General features: G+C 48.0%; 1 protein-coding gene across 3 annotated transcripts; it reads right to left on the bottom strand.

Annotated features, from left to right (window-relative positions):
• Positions 1-3,210: 3,210 nt before the first annotated feature.
• On the bottom strand, positions 3,211-9,815 carry Mycl (MYCL proto-oncogene, bHLH transcription factor). 3 transcript variants are annotated; one of them, XM_036178297.1, is made up of 3 exons: positions 9,781-9,815; positions 8,575-9,079; positions 3,211-5,745 (listed from the first exon to the last, which is right to left on the bottom strand). In XM_036178297.1, exons 2-3 carry the CDS (start codon positions 9,068-9,070, stop codon positions 5,135-5,137), a joined length of 1,107 nt encoding a protein of 368 aa, XP_036034190.1. In that variant the 5' UTR covers positions 9,071-9,079; positions 9,781-9,815; the 3' UTR covers positions 3,211-5,134. The 3 variants fall into 3 exon arrangements, with proteins under 3 accessions (XP_036034190.1, XP_036034189.1, XP_036034187.1); XM_036178296.1 differs by lacking the exon at positions 9,781-9,815 and adding an exon at positions 9,442-9,663 and having other exon boundaries at positions 3,211-5,742; XM_036178294.1 differs by lacking the exon at positions 9,781-9,815 and adding an exon at positions 9,442-9,662.
• Positions 9,816-23,270: the final 13,455 nt, after the last annotated feature.

Below are 23,270 nucleotides of genomic sequence, written 5' to 3'. Positions count from 1 at the left end.
CTCCAGCTGGTACTGTGTGTGCGTTTAGATAACAGCTTTACTGCCTCCGAGTTGTCCAGTTTGCTCTTCTGTGAAATGGGGCCATCATTGTCCCCTGCTCTCTAGGTTCCTTGTAAAGATGAAGGTCTGCAAAGAACCGAACATTGATGCCTTTTCCCTGGGTCCTTATCTTTCTAGGAGTGCCCAGGGATTCTTTCAAGGTGTGTGATGAGGGGGTTGGGGGGAGACAAATCAGTCTCTTGAGAAATGGCCTCAGAAGAACATATATCTCGAATGTACCAGGTCCTGGGGTCTATTCCTAGCACCATCAAATATACCAAAACAAATAAAGAAGCAATTGGGAGGGCTTTTGTTTGTTTGATTGTTTTTTATTTCGAGACAGGGTTTTTCTCTGTAGCTTTGGAGCCTGTCCTGGAACTCTCTCCTTAGACCAGGCTGGCCTCGAACTCACAAAGATCCGCCTGCCTCTGCCTCCTGAGTGCTGGGATTAAAGACCTGTGCCACCATTGTCCCGCCTGCGAGTTTTAAGAATTTTAAGAACAGCCATCTTTGCCAGGTTTGAGGGCATAGGCTTGTAACCTCAGCATTCTAGAGGTGGAGGTGTGTGTGTGTGTGTGTGTGTGTGTGTGTGTGTGTGTGTGTGTAGTTCAAAGTCATTCTTGACTACATAGTGAATTCAAAGCCAGCCTGGCTGTCTTAAAATAACAACCACATAAAGACAAGAAAGCAAAAAGCAAAGAAAATGTTCCAGTAATCCTAGTCTGTCTCATAAAGTATCTCAAGGCTTGGAGAGAGAGAGATAAATTGCTCAGTGGTTAAGGGCCCTGGGTGCTCTTTTTCCAGAGGACCGGTGTTCAGTTCCCAGACCACATGGCTGCTCACAACTGTCTGTGACTCCAGTTCCAGGGTGTCCAAAGCCCTCTCTCCTGTCCTCTGTGGGTCCAGAACTGCATGTGGTGTAGACATATATGTAGGCAAACACCCATACACATAAAATAAAAATAATAAATAAATCTTTAAAAATTAAAAAAAAAAGCTTCCTGAAATATCTTCTTAGGTTCTAGGTATGTGACAGAGGGGCAGTCAGACAGAGAGCTCACTGGACAAAAGATCAGGCTTGCAAACTTGATTTTACTATATGAAAACCCACTGGGCCCAGTACGGTATGGTGATTATTGCTCATTTACCAGGCTGTGATAAAGATCGCCTCGGAGGCCAGGCGGTGGTGGCACACGCCTTTGATCCCAGCACTTGGGAGGCAGAGGTAGGCAGAGCTCTGTGAGTTTGAGGCCAGCCTAGTCTACAAAGCGAGATCCAGGACAGACACCAAAACTACAGAGACCAAAAACAAAACAAAACAAAACAAAACAAAACAAAACAAACAACAACAACAACAACAAAAAAAAACCCTTGGAAATCTGAAGAGCTAAGAGCTTTTCTGTTCATTTTTGATGCTACCTGAGATTGAACTCAGGGTTTTGCACATGCCAGGTAGGTGCTCTACTCCTGAACAATGTCCTAAGCCCCAAGAGAAGCTTCTAGAAACTTCTTGACCCTATTCAGGCTCCACAGGCATCCAGGCATCAGGCAGGCAATAATGCCCCAACTGTAAGGTAGGATTAGTGGAGACCCTGGCAGCCTTCTCTCACTGTAATGTTCATGGCATTTTGAAAAGCAACTGTTTTCTTTCCCCAGAGGGCATCTTTAGAGTAAAATTACCCAACCCCGCCACAGATGCAAGCTGATCATAGAACATTTGTTTCACTTCTGCCCAGAAAGGGCCAGCCAGACACAGAGGCCCCACACAGAGGCCATTCCATCAAACAACTATGGTGGCTCCCTGATTACTTCTTAGCACATCCCATGTTAATCAAACAAGCTGATCAGAATCATGTAACGGGTAAAGACCTCTGGCTCTAGGGAGAGGCTGAACTCTACTCACATCCCGATGCCCATACTCCTTTCCTAGCTGGGTGATTTTGCTTAGCTCTGTTTCTTTGTAGAACCTCATCATCTTCATTTGTAGCCCTGGAAAAATGGGGTTCACTGCGGGGCAATGAGCGGTGCCCCATGAGGACGGGCCATGGACAAATTCTCTCACCTTGCACTTAGATCACCGTAATGGGAGAACTCCGGAGAGCCTTAATTTTCCTTCCATTAATTGAGAGAGAGGAAACAACAAAAACATTACACCAGAAATTCTCAGAGAATTGTTTTAAAACTATCCTACAGCTGGGTGGTGGTGGCACACACCTTTGATCCCAGCACTCGGGAGGCAGAGGCAGACAGATCTCTGTGAATCTGAGGCCAGCCTGGGCTACAGAGCTAGTTATAGGACAGACAACCAGAGCTACACAGAAAAACCTTGTCTCGAGAAACTAACTAAATAGATAGATAGATGAATAAATAAATAAAACCCTCCTACAAATGGGCTTAGGAAGCTGGGTGTGGTGTCGTCTCACATCTTTAGTCCTGTTACCTGGGAGGCAGAGGCAGGTAGACTCTCTCTGAGTTCAAGGCCAGCCTGGTCTACATAGGCCAACCAAGGATATATAATAAGACTCAGTCTCAAAAGACCAAAAACAAGCTGGGCATGATCGCTCACGCCTTTAATCTCAGCATGTGGGAGTCAGAGGTAGGCAGGTCTCTGAGAATTCCAGGCCAGCCTAGACTATGTAGTGGGTTCCAGGATAGCCATGATTATGTAGAGGAGCAGACCGTGTCTCAAAATAAAATAAAATAATGAATAATCTCCCACACAAAAAAGACAAAAAATAAAACAAGAACTTCATAAGAACGGCCCCCATATTAAAGACTAGGGCTGTATAACTTAGAAGGAAATTCAAAACCTACAACTTCACTTGAAACCTGCAAAAAAACCCACTGAAATATTTCCACCCATCTCACAGATAAGGCATTGGGATTCAGAAAGGCAAAAATAGAAGGCCACAGAAGCCCTAGAGCTGGGGTTTCAAGTCGTGTACCATACAATTCAGCACTCTGCAATTCACAAGAGAATTTTGTTTTCGCTGAGCCCTGAGCAGACAGGACATTGTGTAGACATGTCTGAAAGGGCATTCAGGGACCCAGAGTGGGATGACCAGGTTAGCAACAGGGTAGAAAAATGCAGCTACCCAGATCGCTTGTGGCTAATCTGAAACAGTTTTCTCTGGCTCAGGAGGACTCAGATGGCGTATGCTACCCCCACTCTGACAGTTTTGAGAAATCTTTTATTAGAAGATGTCCCAGAAGGCAACAGTTTAAAATCAAGCAATTAATGATTACAACTAAATACAAAATTTCAGGTAAACTTGCCTTTCAAAATAAACCAGACCCTTGCAACAGGAGGTTTTTTTTTTTGTTGTTTTTTTCTTATACAAAAACAGTTAACACCACTTTGCAAAAAGCATACAAAAATACAGTATTAAAAAAAAAGACTCCCCACAGCACGTAACCCAGCAGCAGCTTATAAAACACAAGCCGTTCAAATGAGTCTTCAGTAGCCTGCTCCCCACCTGTCCTTCCAACATAGTCCCAGGAGTCCCTTGGTGCCTGAAGGTCCTGCCCCAGCAGGCAGAACAGCTTCTCCCAAAGCTTCCTCTAAGGCTCTCTGGGGCCATCATGGCCGGCCACTTTGGAAGTGTTAGCTGGTTTTGGAGAGCCACAGGTAGTATTTACTGTCCGACCCCCTCCACTGTTCCCCTACTTCCAAACCCAGGGCCAGCAGAAAGCAGTCTGCCTTCCTGGGCAGAGTTCTGAAAAGGTTGACTCTTCTTTCAGGCAGAGCTTAGGATCTCCTGAGGATGCCCACATGACAGATGCTAGCTAGCTTGGGTGACTTTCCCCATTGAGGACTGTACCTAGACTCCACCTGACACTGCAGAACAAGCTGGAGCAAGTCCCTATCTATCCCAGTTAACTGAGCAGCGCTCCTAGAGGGACCTTGTCAAGCCACCAGGGAGTGAGTGTACCTTCTGGGGCTCCTGATGAATCCAAGTGGCTACCCTCAAAGTATCTATAAGGCCCAGACTCTGGGGAAAGGATGTGTGTGACTCGGGGAACCCGATGGTGGCCGCAGAGCCCATAAACTCCTTGAAGTTGCTCGAGATGGACAGGTTTACACCGTTCCAGCAGAAGTTAGACAAAGTCAAGAACTGACTTGAGAGGCAGGTGGGAAAGAGGAAGTGGTCAGGCACTTCCTTCTGAAGCGCCTTCTATGTGCCTTGAGAGAAGGTTCCACGCTGGGCTTCAAATGGCCCTGCAGAAAATACCTGGGCAAGGAACATGTTCATAAGCCAGGATGCCAAGTCTTCCCCCCGTGACCCATTTTCCTGCATCCTGGAGACATATTTCTGATCTGCGTGAAAGGGTGCTGTGGTGCCCATTGCATTAACAAAAGCAGAAAGAAACCAAAACAATCCCTTGTGAGGATAGACAGGTCTCTCTCTGAGAAGGCCCAGAGAGCTCTGAGACAAAGATTCTACAGGCCAAGCCCTTTAAATGTTTTCAAAGTCAGCATTGAGAGGGGAGGGGAGGGTGTGGCCTAATATGCAAATGTATCTTAAAGGTTTCCACTCCTCGGCCACTGTAAAGTGTCTTGACAGTGAGGTAATGGTCCATGCTGATCAAGTCTGCAAGCTTGTCTTCACCCAGGACAGCTCATGTGTCTCCTGGAAAACAGAGCCTCGGGGACAGTATCCAGGCCCAGCTGTCCTTGCATCATCCCCAGAGACACCAGCATCCTTTCCTAGCCCAAAGCTCTAGCACAGTGTGAGATTTCATGCAGGCTGCAGCCCCTGACATTGTCCACCACCTGTTGCATAGCATCTGTCAGCCTTTTCTCCAGAGCTAGTGAGCTAGGCAGACCCCAAGTCTCCTCAGTCAGCTGCCTGCTGAGAAGCCAAAGGCGCCAGAGAAGACAGCACTCCCATGAGTCAGGGAAGAGGGAGAGTTGGGTTTCGAGGTTTCCAAGAATGCAAGCCCTTATTGTGTGTGCACTGGCTGCAATGCATTCTGGGATCTACTGTCCAGACTGCCCCCGCTGTAACCAAAATGTGCAAATTACTAAAAGGGAGAGAGAGGTTAAAAAATAAACTTGTGTGTGTATGACAGAGAAGTCAGGCTTTGCAGTCGGTTAGTAGCCACTGAGGTACGCGATTCTTTTCTGCAGTTGCTGCTGCCGACACCGGAGCTGCCTTTTCTCGGTAGCCATCTTCTTTTCAGCCCCTACCAGGGCTTGCAAGTACTCTAAAGCCTTGCTTAGGATCACGACTTTGGGGGCCTTAGAGCAGCTGGCCAGGGTGGGCACCTGGTCCCGTAGGGCTAGGAACCTCGAACGGAGGTCATTCCTCCTTTTTCGTTCCAAGAAGTTATGGTTCTTCCTCTTGGTCACATCCTCAGTATCAGAACTGACAGGTTTGGGGTGGCAGGACTGGGGAGCCTCGCTTTCTACCGGTGGGGGGCTCACAACCTCTTCCTCCTCCTCTTCTTCCTCTTCCTCCTCTTTCTCCTTGGGAGCTTCTATCTCCGGAGCCTCTTCCTGGGGACCCCTCTCAGGAGCCACCTCCTGAGAGCAGCTTTCTGGTGGAAAGCGGGCAGCATAGTTATGCTGTTGTTGGTGGATGGAGATGTGGAAGTGCTTCATGCAGGGGTCCAGGGGGTCTGCTCTCACTGTGATGGTGACTGGCTTTCGAATGTCCAGAGATCGTCTCTTCTCCACCGTCACAACGTCGATTTCTTCGCCTTCTGTGCAGGAAGAGATAGGAAGAGAAGAGACATACCCCATGAGGAACACATATACACACACCCTACAGCCTCAGTTTTCCAGGTCTGGACTTGTGAGCGTAGTCCATAATTTAGGTATCACCAAACTGAAGTGAGGAAAGAGACGGCCGATTCATTTATACTAGGGAAGTGTCAGAGGACAAGGGGAAATAAAATAAGGAAAATATTCTCCAGTTTCCTTCTGTACAACAAGGCTTGGATAAGAACAAAAGGCAGACCCAAACCAACAGCCCCCAGTCTGCACAGGCTCCCTCCTCCCCCACTGAGGAGATGGAAAGAGCTACTGGCCTGGGACAAAGTTTAGCTATACAGATCTTCCCCATTCGGGCTCTTTCATGCCCCATCAGAATTGTAAATGAGGGGTCTGTGGGCAGAGCTGCCCTTTGTTCCTGCCCAGCACAGCCTGCGCTTGGGAATTGTTACTTTTCACAAGTTATAAATCCTATTATTCCCCCACCTCTCTATTCTGCCATCCTTTCAGCTGAAGATGCAGAGAAGGGAGGGCTACAGCCGGGTCTCTTCAGTCACAGAGAGGAGGGAAGGGTTTCCCTCAGGAGCATTTTGTTCCCGGGTTCAATGGGTTTCTAAAGCCATCCATCATTTATAGGTCATCTGCCCCACCCCCACCTCTGGACCAGAAGTGGGTTGGATTTATAATCACAGGTCGCAGGAGCCTCAGGAACTTCACAAAGGTACAAAAACGACCATTTTCCCAAGGAGCTGCACCAGAGGCAGAGCAGGAACATGGGAGGGACCCAGATAAAAAGGCCAACATGCCAGGGACTCAGAGCCACCAAGAAGTAGCCGTACCATTTCCCTAGCTGGAAGGTCTGTGAAATGAACCCAACCTGGTCAGGCAATTAGGGAAAGACCCTACATTTTGTAGTCCTCAGTCCAGAAGGCCACCTTGAAAGCATTCTGGCCGACAACAGAGGGGCTCCCTTCTCTGCCTCCTTTGCATATCAGGAGGCTTGAGCCCCTTTGTCAGGAAGGTTTCCATTGTGTGGACAATCGCATTATTTCTCCATTAATAAAACCTGACCATTCAGCCCCTTGGCCTCAAAGCCTGTGATTGGCTGGCTAAGCAGTGTTTGGAATGCTGTTTTCCCCAGCCCCTAATCCCTATTGGCTGATCTGTGCAGTCAGTCACACTCCCCACCCCACCCCCTCATTGTTTGCAATCTGTTGCATTTTGTTCTAGGCCATGTGGCCAGAGAGTGAACCAGGAGCCCACAAACAGGTTCCGGTTAAAGGGCAGGTCAGAAAATGATTCAAGTTTCTGTCCATCCCAAACCTTTCGTTTTCACTGTTAAATCTCACAGCACAGAAGGCTGTATCTACGGAAGGTATCATTTAAGACACCCTTCTCCTGGGCAGAAAACAGTATCAGATTCCACAAGATAAGGGATGTCCTCGGCTGGACAACCAAGTTCATCCCTCCTCATTTTCAGAAGAAACGGAGGCCCAGATCAGATCCACTCTCTGACACTCCTATAATGGTCTGGATCGCAAATAAAGAACTCCAAACTTCCAAGATGATGATCTTTCCACACTAGCCCTCCTGGTAGAGCTGGACCTTCATTAGTTTCTGGTCTCAAGATTTCCATTTGAGCCGTTAGACAAACACAAGCTCTTGTTGCAGGTTAAAAATGACTTTAACACAACGGATCGAAGAAAAGACGACTTTTAATTTTGTTCTTCTTATTTCCCCCCCGTAAATGTACAACATCTTCCACAGCCAATTCCCCAGTTCCCTCTCAAATACCCATATTAGTTATTCTTTATTGCTGCAGTGAGTTTTCACTGTCTTAGTGAATGTGTCCAAAGCTTCCTTCTGCACCTGCAAGAGCATCCTCTCTGGTATTCTCATGAGTAGGGGGTTAAGAGGCTGGGTGGTCTGACCTCCCTTAATTCTGCCCTTTATCAGAATGGAGGGTGGCCTGGAGCATGGACCATTACCTCAACACCCGTTCTTCTCCCAGAGATGCGACAAAGTAGGAAATCACTGAACATTTGTTGAGTGTAGACTGAGCAGCTGAAGCCCACAGATGTATTGGGAGGGAGCGTAGACACCAGCTAAATCCAAAGCAACAGGCATGGTAGAGCCTTTCTCAAATAAGCTGCGAGTTAGACCCTCTATCAGGAAAGACTAGGGTAGAGGGTAGGAAAAAAAGCTGTCTAGGCAACAGGAGGATGGGGCCCATGCCTGTCTCTAACCCATCTGTTAAGAGGAGCGTTTACTCTCCCCCACCTGTCTCACGGGTCACACTGGCGATGAGGGTGCCTAAGTGGTAAGCAGTGGAACTGGGATAAGAGAAAAGAATCAGCAACTTGAAGTAAAGCATCGTGGTTTTTGCGAGGATGAAGGCTTTGGTTCTACACAAAAGGTTTCCTTAGTCTTTCCTCCCTTAGGGAAGTGTGAGTGTCTCAGGGCAAGAGACAGCAACAAAAAGCTTAGGGTGACCCTCTCAACCTCCCAAGGGCAGAAATCCCCTACAGTCCAACCTTAGTATTGTCCTCTCTAAGGGCCAACTCTCACCAAGTCGCCCCTGTCCCCTGGGGCTCCAATCACCATCAGAGGGACGCTGGCTCCCTCCTCACTTCTCCAAACTGTTTACCAACACACCCACGTGCCAGACAGACACAGCTGGGGGCTACACCGACAGCTTCAGTCTGAAAATGGGGACGTGGTGGGAAGGTTTAAGACCCAATGCTTGACCTCAGACAGCTGTAGAGGTTCTGGCCACCCATGGGATGCCTCCCTCTTTGCTAGCCCGGGGTGGTCCTTACCGGAGTCGCTGGGGCTCTCGGACCCGGAGCAGGCCTGAGTCTTGGGCTCGCCCAGCTGACATGGGGTGGCGGGCGCCGCGTTACTGGCTTCCAGGCTGGGAGAGCAGTCTGGGGTGGCGGGCGCTTTGGGCAGGTTCCCCCGGGGCGCGCCTGGGGCGAGCCGGTCGCTCACTACTCTCTCCAGCCGTTCCCGGGCGGAGAAGCCGCTCCACATGCAGTCACGGCGGATGATGGAAGCATAATTCCTGCCCCAAGCTTTCGAATGGCCCCGAGATTCCACCTCGTCCCCGGCACCCCCTCCGGGCCACGGCTCCCCGAGACTAATCCCAGAGGCTGGGTCCCCGGCGCCGGGACCTGAACCCCAGGGCGGCGACGTGGGGGGCGACGGCACCAGCTCGAATTTCTTCCAGATGTCCTCGCTGGGCGCCGTGGAGCGGTAGAAATCTTCTCCGCAGTCATAGTCGTAGAAATAGTGCTGGTACGAGTCGAAGTCCATGTCCGCTCCCTGCGGGAGGGAAGAGGAGACGTGCTGACTGCGGTGCCAGCCAAGGGAAGAGGCGGCTCCGAGTCCTTCGCCGCAGTCGGTTGCGGGGTTCTGGTCCCTCCCCAGGCCCACCGGCCTGCAGCCCGTGCCCTGACCCCTTGTCCCAGGAAGCCTGGCCTGGGGTCAGCACGCTCAGGACAGCTCGCAGCAGGCGGACCAAGCTGCGGGGAGCGAGTTCAAAGCAAACTTTGCCAGCACCGCCCGGAGCGCAGCTCTCAGGGCACAGCAGGGCCGGGCGGGGGCGCGCTGTCTCGAAGGCAGCCTGCAGCCTTGCAGCCTGCCCGTCCCCCGGGGACCCGCTCCCGGGCCACCCGCAGCCTCACCTCGCTCCCGCCGCCCGCCACCTGGAGCGGAGCGGCTCCCCGCCGGCTCGGGGAAGCCCGGCAGCCCGCACACACACACATGCGCGCCACCGAGCGCGCGGCCCCGCACTCACGAGCGCGCCCCCCGCGCGCGCTCCCCCCGCCTCGCTCGCACACAGCAGCCAGGACGCTCCCGGGATCGACGCGGGAGCGCGATCTGCAGGCGCATTGTTTCCCCGACTGCTTTATATCTCGTCGCGTGCCCGGGGCTTGGGGACCAGGAGGGGGGGTGGTCCCTAGGAGACAAGCCCCTCCCCCTCCCGCCCTCTCCCCGCTGGCGACAGGTGGGGCCGGCCCCACCTCCTGGCTGCACTGGTCGTCTCTATTCTGTCCCTTGAAGCCCCCCTAACAAATTGCACGCTGGGGAGCGCAGAGCAGAAGAGCTGATGTAGCCCCGCAGTCTCCTGGTGGAGGCGTGACTCTTCAGAGAGGCTCCTGCGGTCCCAGCGACCTAACTAAAGCCGCTCTCTCCGCCTACTCAGAACCAAGGACTGGAGCTGCTCCCCGCCCCACCCTGCTAGCCTACTTCCCAGGGCGCGCCCCAAAGGGTTCAGGTGCGTCCCACCCCTGACAGAGGTGGGGTAGGGGTGGGGGGAGGACACACTGCACCTCCACCGCGCCACCTGGCGGCCCTCTGCTCTGAACCCGGGCTTCTTCAACCCATGGCTTCAGCAACCGTTAGCCCCTTTCTTAGCTCGGTGACTCAAACCTGAACAGCAAGTGCAGATTCTGGTTTATGAAGCCTGCAGCATATAACCTCTCTGAGCCTCGGTTTCACATGTGAGATGAAGGGATGGTCATAACCTCATAGTGTCTCCTGGGAGAATTTGTTTACTAAAAAGAGCATCTTGGGAAGGGACATGTGAGAATGTGAACAGCACCAGCACAGGCTTAGCCCTGGGGAGGATAGTCAGATGCCCGCTCCAGGTCATAGCTGACACTTGGCCCCTCCTTCACTGCCCTGACTCCCAGAACTCATCCTCTGCACAAAACTCTCCTAAGAGCCGGTCTAGACACTGGGCTCTAGGAGTGTGGTAAGTTCATTCTGGCCCCTATTTTGCACTTCCTTGACTCCGTGGAATCGAGGTATTTGAATCTTTGCCTGGAATTCCTGGCCAAGATGATGGCTATACAATTCCTTTGTGTTATCATACACAGGCTACCTTCGGAGAAAGGAAGAAACTAGCTATACAGCCTGAGATTTAAGTCCAAGGAACTTAGGATAGCAGCCAATGCATCTAGAATCTTCCACCTGGCATCAAGGTCTGGTGTCTGGTTGTCTGCCATCTTCCTCCTACACTTTTTATCTAACTACTCCAAACTCCACGCTGTTGCCACCCTCGCAGACTGAAGCCAGGAGTACAAACACGTCCCTTTGTTTGGGGGCAGGGGACAGGAGGTGTGAGATGACCCATGAGTTGGGTGAGAAGGCAGGGGTGTGTGTGACTCTTTCCACTTGCTGTGTCTAAGGTGTGTGTGGGACATCCTTGAAAGCAAGAATCGGCTCTTAGTTGCTTTGTAACCCCTGGCAATATTTATGCACTGACTTCTGAGTGACCTAGCCAAGCAGATTTTATTGAGACAGCCTGTGTGCCCTGTTCTGTGCTGAACCAAGAAGCTCAGAAAAGGCTCCAAGTTTGATTGTAGCTCTGGTGCAGAGGGACTAGACTGCCTTTTGGTGTCTTGTTCCCAAGCTTGGTGTTGTTGGGGGTGGTTGCAGTACTGGCCAGGGGTTTTGGTTAAAATGGCAGAAACTAATATAAGCAGGAAATTAACTTTATAGGAAGAATTTGTTGCATAGAATTCATAGGAGGCTGGGAATCTATGTTTGGAAAATGGATCTACTTGGTTATTCATTTTGTTCGTTCCTTTTTTTTTTTTTTAGACAGAAAGAATGTCATTCTGTTGTCCAGGCTGGCCTAGAACTGACTGTATAGGGCCAGGTATGGTGGCTTATGCTGTAATCCCAACACAAACTTCTAATATGTTAAGACGAGGACAATCTAGACTGTCACCTGATTAAAGATTTTAATGTAATGAGGGCACAATGAAACAAACTTGTAATCCTAGCTACTTGGGGATCACTTGAGCATTGGGCAACATATTGAAACCCTGTCTCAAAAAAATTTTTTTTCTTCAGTGGTGGGAATTAAACCTAGGGCCTGATATAGGCTGGACAAAGATTCTACTCCTGAGCCATATCCCCAGACCCAAAGTATTAATATAGTTAAGAAAGTGTGGGTGCTAGTCAGTTGGTGCTGTGTCTGAGCAGCAGAGAAAGCCAGAGATCACAGAGAGTTGCCACGGTAATCACCAGCATTATCCATCAAGATGTCTCTGGCTACAAAAATGCTGGTCCAGAGGCCAGGGAGATGGAGGCATCATACTTTGAAGCCACCCAGTTCATGCCTGACCTAACTTACACTCTGGATCACCCAGCAATCCTCTGAAAGCTGTTCTGCTCCCCCATGTAAATTGGCCCACTGGAAGAGAATGCACTCAGCAACAGAGAAATCCAGACTGTTCCAAAGCCCCACTCCACCTTATAAATGAATGAATTGGCATCTGATTTGAAATATCAGTCTCATGAGCCTGGTTAATGTGTGTCTGTTCTGAGGAGACTGTTGCTGCTTTTAGGACTAACAACTGTGGTTTCTGAGTTAATGTCTGGACCCAGAACGGTGATACATTCACCAAGGTAACAAATGTTACCCTGGAGACATCCAAATTATGTGCAATTTTGTTGTTGTTGTTCTAACTCATTAAAAAATGTACACACACACACACACACACACACACACACACACACACATACACACGGGGGTGTATGTGACAACTTGTGGGGGTCAGTTCTCTTCCACCATGTGGGTTCTGGGGATTAAACATTGAGTTTGGCAGCAGGTGCTTTTACCCACTGAGCCATCTCACCAGCCCTGATGTTTTTTTTCTATTTCTTTGAGACAGAGTCTCATCCAGCACAGCTTGTCCTTTTTGACCTTACTATGTACTTAAGACTGCCTTGAACTCCAGATCCTCTTGTCTCTGCCTCCCATGTGCTGGCTGGCCTGCATTTTTAAAAATGTTACTTATTTATCTAGGTGGGATTTTTTGTTTGTTTTGTCTTGTTTTTGAAACAGAATCTTCTTTAACCCAAGCTGACCTGGAACTGGTGTCAATCCTTCTGTCTCAACTTCCCAAGTACTGGAATGATCTATCATTCACTTATTTGTTTTTGTTTTGCTTTGAGACAGGGTCTCACTCTGTAGCCCAGGCTGGCTTTGAGCTCATGGCAATCCTAAGGAAAGGGTGTGTGTGTGTTGGGAGGGGGGACTTATGCATTTAGTTGCAGACAACCATATAGTCAAAATAGCATGGATATTAACTATTTGTTTACTTAAAAACTGAGGACTGCTGGTCCGTTGTGGCGCACGCCTGTAATCCCAGCACTCGGGAGGCAGGTGGATCTCTGTAGTTCGAGGCCAGCCTGGTCTACAGAGCTAGTCCAGGACAGGCTCCAAAGCTACAGAGAAACCTTGTCTTGAATAAACAAAACAAAACAAAAACAAACGAACAAACAAACAAAAAAACCCCTGAGGGCTGGTTAGGTAACTCAGAGTGTAAAAGCATTTGGCCTTCAAGCCTGAGGACCTGAGGACTATATTTAATTTAACTATTATTGCCTGTATAGTTGGGGGTATGTGTGTGAGGGCTGGCATGCTTGTCACTGCCTATGAGTGTGTGGGTCCAAGGACAACTTTTGGGGGTCAGTTTACTTCTTCCACTGTGGACTCCTGGGTATCAAACTCAGGTGGTCAGGTTTGTATGGCAAGTGTTGTTACCTGATGAACTATCTTGCCCACTTGACCCAGCTCTCTCTCTCCCTCTCTGTCTCTGTCTCTCTCTGTCTCTCTGTCTCTCTGTCTCTCTGTCTCTCTCTCTCTCTCTCTCTCTCTCTGTGTGTGTGTGTTACCAGCCCAACTTTACCACTCCTTTTTAAACATTCTTCAGCATTGAATTGCTTCATTTTTCTTTTGTTTCTATGTACCTATTCGGTATTGAAACACCCGCCTCCCATTCACACCAGCTACAAGGATTACTTCAGTCCCTCCAACATACCAGGTTATCAATTTGTCAGTTACATTTCTCTTTTCTTGGAATTACTGTCTGGGAACCATTTGTCTTCCTATTGGAATACAAACTTAGTGGTTTCCTGGCCAGCTTCACCACTCTCAGCCTAGAACTTCCCTTCTCTCTCATTCTGGAAATCCCCGCTGCTTCTCTCCTGTGTTGATGGCCTGTCATCTAGAGCTCATTTCTTCCTCTTTCTTGATTTACTTCCTCACTCTAGTGAAGCACATCATCCAACATCAGCCTGAGAAAATGTACTTGGAATGAAAAGATTCTGAGATGCAGCCTTTCTGAAATGGTGTTTATTATACCCTCAATTTGGGTGGCTAGTTTGGCTTGGTATAAAATTTTAGAATTCCCCTGAGAATTGTAAAGGTGTTGCTTTCTTGTTTTCTAGCAACCAGGGTGTACTAAGAAGACCAGCATCATTTGTTCTGCAAGCCTTTGTATGTCACCTGTCTTTCTGAACTCTTTGAGCTTGTTCTCTGTCTCTGGCATTCTGAAGTCAACAATGTGCTCTTGTGTGGGTCTATTGTAATAAAGAATTTGACTAGACTTTGTCGCTGGGAGGCTGGAATTGAGTCTTGGAATTCCCCAAGTGTCAGAAGTGTCTTCATTATTCACGGTGGCCCTGATAGTTTGTACTAATAAGGTGATTCACTGTAGACCCTTATATAGTTTAAGATGACACATGCCAAAGCACCCAACCACATGATTAAAAATTGGTGCTTTGAGCCATCTGGTATCGATCTAATCTCTGGGGAAGGTGATGTAGAGCTAGAGTTGAGTTCAGTCATTTGAATAATGATCCCGTGATGACACCTACCATAGCATGAACCACCACCCCCCATTCATACTACCAACAATGAAACTCACAATTTTTGTGGGCTTACTAATTTTTTTACCATTATAGTTTTTATTTACTAAATGTTTTTTTTTTTTTAATTTCCTAAATGTTCCCTCTCTTCCTCTTCTCTCCCTACTTGCTTTTTTCTGTTTTTGTTTTGTTGTTTCAGACAGAGTTTGGCTTTATAATCCTAGCTCACATCAAACTCATGTTGTACCCCAGGTTGGTTTTAAACTTGTGACCCCCTGCATGCTGGGACTTCAGGTGTGAAACATAATGCTACACTTCTCTAAACGTTCTCTTTTTGTAGCTTCCTGTTCTTCCCCCCCTCCTCCCCTCTGAGGCTACTTATGGGTTTTATATTAATTTTAAAGCTTGAAAATTTTCTTTTTCCCTCTGTTTTTTTCTTTTTCCCTCTGTTTTTTTCTGTTCTCTTTGAATTCTTCATTGTTGGCAGTGCCCTGTAGCTTTTTGTCGGAGGACCTCCTCAAATGCATGCTGAGCCTTGCTGCCTGGTTTTTCAAAATTTATTAAAAATAATTAGGTTTGTTGATTGTATTTTATGTGCATGAACGTTTGCTTATTTGTATGTGTGTGCACCACATACATGCCTGGTGCCCAAAAGAGGTCAGAAGAGGGTGGATCCCACAGAACTGGAGTTATAGATGGTTGTAAGGTGCTGGGGATTGAACCTGGGTCCTCTGCAGTAACAGTAACTGCCCCTTACCCTGAGCCATCTGCCTAGCACCCTCCCCTTTTTCACTTTCTTGATAGTGTCTTGGATTCATAAAAGTTTTGCTAATTATAAAAAATTGGTTTCATGGTTTAAATTTATTTTTAAAATTTATTTTTTATTATTTTATTTTATATCTATGAGTGTTTTGCCTGCATGCCTCTCTGTGTACCATGTGTGTGCCTGGTGCCCTTAGAGGCCAAAAGAGGGCATCAGATCCCCTCGAACTTGAGAGACAGATGGTTGTGAGCCACCAGGTGAGCCTTTGAAATTGAACCCCCACCTCACCCCGCTCCCTGGAAGAACAGCTAGTGCTCTTAATTGTTGAGCCATCTCTTCCTTTACTTTATGTAATAGTGAGGCCGTGGTAGTGGGTGAACACGCGTGTGCAGAGCACATGTGTGGCGATCAGGGTTGGTTCTCTCCTTCCACCCTCATGTGGGTTTCATGGATGAATTCAAGCCTTGGCCTCGTTAATCCCCTGCCTCTACCTCCCAAGTTCCAGGATTATAGGCACCCACCACTGAACCTGCTCACCACTCACCTTTTAAAAATGATAAAAATTAGCTGGGCAGTTGGGGGCACACGCCTTTAATCCCAGCACTCTGGAGGCAGAGGCAGGAGGATCTCTGTGAGTTCGAGGGCAGCCTGTCTACAAAGTGAGTTCCAGGAAAGGCGCAAAGCTACACAGAGAAACCCTATCTTGAAAAACAAAACAGGGGCTGGAGAGATGGCTCAGAGGTTAAGAGCACTGACTGCTCTTCCAGAGGTCCTGAGTTCAATTCCCAGCACCCACATGGTAGCTCACAACCATCTGTAATGAGATCTGACTCCCTCTTCTGGTCTGTAGGGATACACACAAACAGAACACTGTATACACAAAATAAATAAATCTTTAAAAAAAAGAACAAAACAAAAAAGTTATATGTACGTGAATTTTTTTTTCTGATTTGTTGTCTGTCAACGTTTGATTTTTATACCTATCTTATAGACCTACATACCCAGGGCCATGCAGAAATTCTTCAGGTAAAGTTAGGTGTGATGACACATGCTCTTAATCTCAGCACTCAGGAGGCAGAGGCAGGCCAGCCTGGTCTACATAGTGAGCTCCAGGCTAGCCAAGGCTATATCGTGAGATCCTGTCTCACAACAAAAACTCAGGTGAAAGGTATTGGGAAGGAAAAGAGTTTAAAGGAGCCTTGGCACAAAAGTTTTTAGATGCTCCTCTATGGCTAGCCCATGTAACCCAGGCTGGTCATGAACTCAAAATCTTTCTTTCTCAGCCTTTAGAGTGCTGGGATTACAAGTGTGAGCCATCATGCTTGTCTGAGTATTTAATTTTGATAAAATCTAATTTGCTTTTTTTTTTTTTTTTTTTTTGCTGTTGTTACTTACAAATATTGATGTCATATTTAAGAATCAGTTGCAAGCCGGGCGGTGGTTTGTGGTGCACATCTTTAATCCCAGCACTCCGGAGGCAGAGCCAGGTGGATCTCTGTGAGTTCAAGGCCAGCCTGGAGTACCAAGTGAGTTCCAGGAAAGGGGCAAAGCTACACAGAGAAACCCTGTCTCGAAAAAACAAACAAACAAATAAACAAACAAACAAACAACAAAAAAAAGAATCATTTGCAAAATCTGAAGCCTTCTAGACTCATCCCTATGGTCCTTAAAGAGTAGAGTTCTAGTGCTTTTATTTAGATTTAGGTCTTTGTGTACATGCATGTGTGTGGTGCATATGTGTGTGTGATATACACGTGTGTGTGTGTGTGTGTGTGTGTGTGTGTGTGTGTGTGTGTGTTATACACGTGTGTATGTAAAGGTGTGCAGAGAGGCCAGGGGAGGGCATGGGGTGTCCTCCTCTATCTTTCTCCCATTTCCTTTGAGGAAGGGTCTCACACTAAAATTGGAGCTTGTATTTTTGAAGGGCTGGTAGCCAGCCAACAAGCTCCAGAAATCACCCCTCTCAGTGCTGGAGTTACAGGTCTATGTGAGACTTCACCTGGCTACTGGATGGGACCTGACCTCCAGTCCAGTGCTTGTGAATAAGTGTTCTTGTACATGGGGCCGTCTCTTTGGCCCCTATATTTAGATCCATTTGAATATTCTTTCCCTCTCCTCCTCTGTCCTCTCTTTTGTTTGAAAGGGTCTTGCTGTGTAGCACAGGTAGGCTTGAAACCTTCCATTCTCTTGCCTCAGTCTCTGGGGTGCCGGGATTCCAGGCGTTAGACACCACAGCCAGCACGAGTTGGTTTTCATATACGATATGAGGCGTGTGTTCAACTTTTTATCTTTCCTTCATTTTGTCCTCGTGAGTTTAAACGTCAATTGACTTTTTCCTAAACCACTCGTGGCATCAGTGGAAGTGCAGGAGTGAGTGGAGATAAACGCCTGTGTGCTCAGCCCTCACACTCAGCCAGCAACCTGCTCCTCCTTGCACACTACAGTTCTTACTTTCCTTCTGCAGACTGGACCAGGGAGTGTGGAGGGCTTTCTGGAGGAGGGAAATTTCATCTGAGCCTTGGAGATGTTGAGGATTCCAGGGGCTGGGGATGTAGAATGGGTAAGGCTTTGGTCTGAGGCCTGGCACTGCAAAACGAAACAAAACAAAACAAAAACACCAAGTCTCCCAGCAAAAATGAAGAGAAAGTGGGGAGAGGATGAGAAAGGGGCGTTAGAAGCATTTTAACCAGATTAAGGGCTAATTTTTCATTCCATATCAGTGGCTCCGTTATCTCTGCTTGGGTTTCACTGCAAAGCCCCCCTTCCCTGAGAACCCTCTAAGGAATGTGACCTTGCCCTAAGCACAGTGGGAAAAGGGTTCTGGGGACTTTGTGCTTAGCTCTGTAGACAACCTGAGGAAGCAGCCAGGCCCAGCAGGACAACAGCAGCTTTCATAAAGAGAAGTAAGTGGGTTGCACAGAAGAGGTCTCCATTAGGAAGCTGGTCAAAGTAGACCAGCTTGTACCAATCCTCAGTTTCTCCATCTGTAAGGTGGTCACCCCCAGTTTTAGTGCAATGCAGAATTAAAGTGCCGTCTGCTCAGCCTGGTGACTTGCCTGTCCCAGACAACTTCCAGAGTGCCAGTCTTCTGCTCTTTTTTTTCTTGGGGAATTGAGGCAAATGATCTGTTGTTGATTTCCCAGTCAATGCTTGACTCCATGACAGAGAAGCTGGAAAGCAAAGCGATGGACAGTCATGGTTTGGGGGCAGAAGAACCCAGGTGGAGCTCCACTTTGGGAAGATTACTTCCCAATATTCCAAGCACAGTGAGGGAGGCGGGGTGTTCTGAGCTCAGCTGGGTATCTGATTGTCTCCCTTTCCTTCTGTGTGGATGTCAGCCTTGCTTCCCAAAGTGGCTCTTCCAGTTTGCCTTCTTAGAGACCTGATAACCGGAAAGGGAAGGCTGGCCCCCAAGTCTGATGGGTTGATGTAGCCATCCTGAGCTGCTACTCAGGGTATGAGGTGTGTGTGTGTGTGTGTGTGTGTGTGTGTGTGTGTGTGTGTGTGTTGGCGTTTGTATGGAGGCCAGGGATGACCTTGAGTCAATCACCTTCTGTTGGAGTGCACTGTGTAGCAGGGGTCGGTTGAAGAAACAAGGCACTCCAAGATGAAATTTTAAGGCCTACGTGGCAGCAGGAAGGTCCAGCCTCTTCTGATGGATTGAACCCTGACCAGCTGTACAAAGGCATATTGATTGTTACACAAAGTCTTTCCTCATACCTGGGTCCCTAACCCTAATTTACATGTCTTACTGAGGAGACCCTCCCATGCCTCCATGACTCTAGTCCTTCATTATGTCTCGTGTGCAGTACACAATAATGCAAGTCTCAGGTGTGTGGGGCATCTTGTGACCAAAGTCATGGGATGCTTACAAAGCCCCTTCAGCAAAACAATCACTGTTTTCCACAAGGATTATTTAAGGTCAAAGTATTTCTAAAAAAAAAACAAAAACAAAAAACAGCTGTTCATTCTAAGATCTAAATTTCCACAACTTTTTGAGACAGGGCCTGTTGTCGCACATCACTGTACTCAGCCCAGACTAGCTGGCCTTTGGCCTTCTGGGGCTTCTCTTCTTTCTACCCCGCTTCATCATTAGTGTTCTGGGAATACAGAAACATACGAAAGTCTCTGCCTCTATGTGGGTTCTAGGGACCTGAATTCTTGTCCTCACAGGTGTATGGCAACAGCTTTGTGCTCTGAGCCATTTCTCCAGTTGAGAGATAGGGCTTTTGAGAAATCCTGGAGATAATGTCATTCACTGGGATGGAATACCAGGTGTGTAGTGCTTCAGGACAATTGAAAAACTATTGTATTTTTTTTTTTTTTTTAAAGCCCTGGCTGTCCTGGAACTTGCTCTATAGACCAGGCTGGCCTCAAAGCTCACAGAGATCTGCCTACCTCTGCCTCCCAAGTGCTGGGATTAAAGGTGTGTGCCACCACTGCCCGGCACTATGGTCTTTCTTGAAAGAACTTCCTTCTTCTTCTTCTTCTTCTTCTTCTTCTTCTTCTTCTTCTTCTTCTTCTCCTTCTCCTCCTCCTCCTCCTCCTCCTCCTCCTCCTCCTCCTCTTCCTCCTCCTCCTTTTCTTCTTCTTCTTCTTTTAGGTTTTTTAAGACAGGATTTTTCTGTGTAGTTTTGGTGCCTGTCCTGGATATCGCTCTGTAGACCAGGCTGGCCTCGAACTCACAAAGATCGGCCTGGCTTTGCCTCCCGAGTGCTGGGATTAAAGGTGCGCGCCACCGCCACCCGGCTGAAGGAACTTTCTTATGCACATAAATTCATACAGAGTGACACAAAGACACATAAATAAATAAATTTTTAAAAGAAAGAAACGCTTGCCGGTGAGTCATGGCAAACACTGCATGCCGTGCTCTAGGCACAGTTTCAGAATTACTTGGAAATGACTCTTCTGTCCACTAGAGGGAAACCCAGGCTAGAGAGATGGCGAATTCAACCAGGCTGGTAAAGCCAGGGAGACCACAGCCGGGGATCTGAGGGATGATGGAAGCCCGGTGCTTTGTGGGAACTGGCTTGTATCAGCTTGATGAGGGCCACTTGTTGCGTTTTCAGAGCTCGTGGGAGCTGGTTGTTAAACACAGTCATTAAAAAATTAAACTATACAAATGTATACTTAAATCAACGGTTCTAGAAATGACTGCAGCTGGGCATGGTAGCACATGCCTGTAATCTCAGCACTTGGGAGGTAAAGGCAAGAAGATCAGGAGTTCAAGGTCCTTCTTGGCACATAGTGAGTTCAAGACCAGCCTGGACCATATGAGACCCTGTCTCAAGATAAATAATATAATGATGCCAAACATAAAGTTTCAATTTTTACTCTACTTTACTGGTACCATCTCTGTTATGCAAGGAATATTATATAGTAGCATGCTACTGTCTCTCTTCAAATCTGATGACTTGAAATTGTCCATGGAAGAATATTAACTGCATGGAAACTCACACATGCTACAAAGCAGGGTTTCCCATCCCTGACTCCTCTCCACCGCAGGTTGATCTAAATGCATGCTATAATATCTTCGCTTAGGTCATTCTCATACCAGCTGCTGTCCTGAGGGGCTGGGCTTTTCCAGGTCTGGCCAGAGACACACTCACAGATGTCCCTGTGGAGGGACTGGTCCATTTCATCAGACTAGGCTGTTGGGGGCCCCTGGGATGTGTCACTGCTGTGGCATTGTCCAAGCGTGACCTGAAGGTGCTAGCCTCAGGCTCAGGGTCTGTAGCAGCTGCTGCCTACTCCAGAGACCTGTTCAGGCTTCCTGCCTGCCTCAAGGCCATCTTCTGGGATGGAACGTGTTTCCCCATCAGAAGGGAAGCTTCCTGAGGATCAGGGTTGGCTTCTACCTTCATCTACACCTCCAAGCTGGCTTCAAAACACAGCGGTGCTGGGAGCGCGTCTGTAATCCCAGGGAGGCAGAGGCAGTAAGATCTCTGAGTTCCAGGACAGCCAGGGCTACACACAGAGACCCTGTCTTGAAAAACCAAACAACGAAACCAAACAAACAAAAACCCCACATAGCATACAAGAAGACAGTGAACTGGGAACTAAGCTTGTGCCACCTGCTAGCAGTATGACCAGGTTAAGGCACTTTAACCAACAGATCTGGTCTTCTGTCGCTTAGCTTGGAAAATTAGGTGAACACTTCTTTAAAAGAAAAAAAAAAAAAATCCTGTGTATATCTGTGTCTGTCTCTGTGTGTGACTTGTGGGAGTCCTGAGACTGAACTCAAGTGAACAGACTTGGAGACAGGCACCTGTTGAGACATCTCCCCCAACCCAGGTAAATACTTGTTTATCAACAGGTCTGGCTTCTATGTAGACACAATGAGTTCATCCAAGCTCTCAGCCGCCTATTTCCATACCCAAGAAGGTGTCCCACGATGTGAAAAGTGCTGAATTAAAGGGACGCGCCCCCCTGCCCTGACATTGTGTGTTAAGGAACGAAGAGGGGTGGTGGTGGGCAAAAAACCCTGAGGAGTTAACAAACCCAGTAGTGAGGGAGTCTGTCCGAGGACCACACCGCTGGCAAAGTGCACCCTCGACTGGTACTAGCTCTCTGAGCCAAAACACTGCCAAGTGTTCCGCGCCTGATAAGGGGTACCTCTTCCCTATGGCCGTGCCCTCCACCTTTGCCCGGGCCTCTGGGTCTGGGATGCAAGCAGCCGGATGTGGCAGGCCCAGGGCTGCGCTGCAGGAAGCAGCGGCCGGGGCTGTCCTGAGCCTCAAAGCAGCGGAAGGGAGGGAGCAGCCAGCACCTGCATTGTGCAAGTCCCGCTTCCCGCTGAGCCGAACCGAGAACCCCTAAGCACATTCTGGCTCCCTGGTCAGGGCTGTGGTTCTCAAGCAGATATAGGCCGAACCAGAAGAGGATTTCTATGCTCTCTCACTGAGGCATTCGTGTATTCTTTCACCCATCAATCTTTGAGCAGATTCCACAGATCTTTGGCTCTTCGAAATCGGAGGTGGTCTCTGCAGAGTGGGTTGGAATCGTGGCTTCTCTACCAACTAGTGCGCAACTGACAAATGAACTCTGAGCTGTTGGAAGACGTTTCTCTGTGTTGGATTAAAAGTATGGAGGGAGCTCAGCCGCTCTGGAGAGTGCTGGAATCAATGAATTCTGCGTAGAGTACATCAGCAGTTAGTAAATAAGTGAAGGATTTTTAAAAACTAGTTTTGATTTTTATTATGACAAAAGATCGTTGGAGGGAGGGCACAAAGCTGCAAATTGAAAGTCTGTACAATGGTTTAAAAAACTTTCAAACTGATATACAACATTTAAAAGTTGTGAAATTTCAACTCAGAGTTTGGAGTCTTTTGAAAAAAATTGACAATGTGGGAGGTTGTGTTTTATAAGCTGTTGGGTTATCCTTAGAGGAGGTGTGCTCTCTTGCGCTCTCTCTCTGTATTTTTGTGTTCCCTCTTGCAAAGTGGTGTTAACTGTTGTATAAGTTTAAAAGAAGACCTCTTGGGCAATTCCCTGTTGCAAGGATCTGAAAGACAAATTTATTTTGAAACACAGATTTTTTTTTTTTTTAATTTAGTTGGGATCCTTGATTGGTTGATGTTTTTCAAAAATGGCCTTCTGGGACAATCTTCTAATGAAAGAATTTTAAAATATGTCATAATGGGGCAGTGTGTGTACCCATGGGGTTATCCAAACCCAGGAAAAGAGCTGAGTGGGTACAACTGGACCTGAGGCCAGGACTCAATAACGGGGAAGATGTAGCCACCTCACGTGGGTGGAGTGGACAGGACTGGTGACAGACAGTTGCTGAAAACAGGATTGACAGAACGTGGAGCTGCAGAGAGGGAAGACTGATGTTTGTGTTTCTGGCCTGGGAGAACGGGCGGGAGGCGGTCCCATTCACTGTTTTGAGGGCCTAAAGGAAGGTCTGTCTGCCTTTTAACCTGTTGGGTCAGAGAGTCTGGGTCAGTCACAAGGAGACTGATGGACCACTAGACCTCTAGTGGCCGGGAGAGAGATCTGGGTTTAAGATTCATTGTTGGTGAGACAAGACTTGGAGAGGGATATCATCAGTGCCAGCATTGTGTGCAGTCAGATGGGACC

This window comes from Onychomys torridus, chromosome 2 (assembly GCF_903995425.1).
Source record: "Onychomys torridus chromosome 2, mOncTor1.1, whole genome shotgun sequence".
NCBI classification, from domain to species: Eukaryota; Metazoa; Chordata; class Mammalia; order Rodentia; family Cricetidae; genus Onychomys; species Onychomys torridus.
This window is presented reverse-complemented; position numbering and strand designations above follow the sequence as displayed.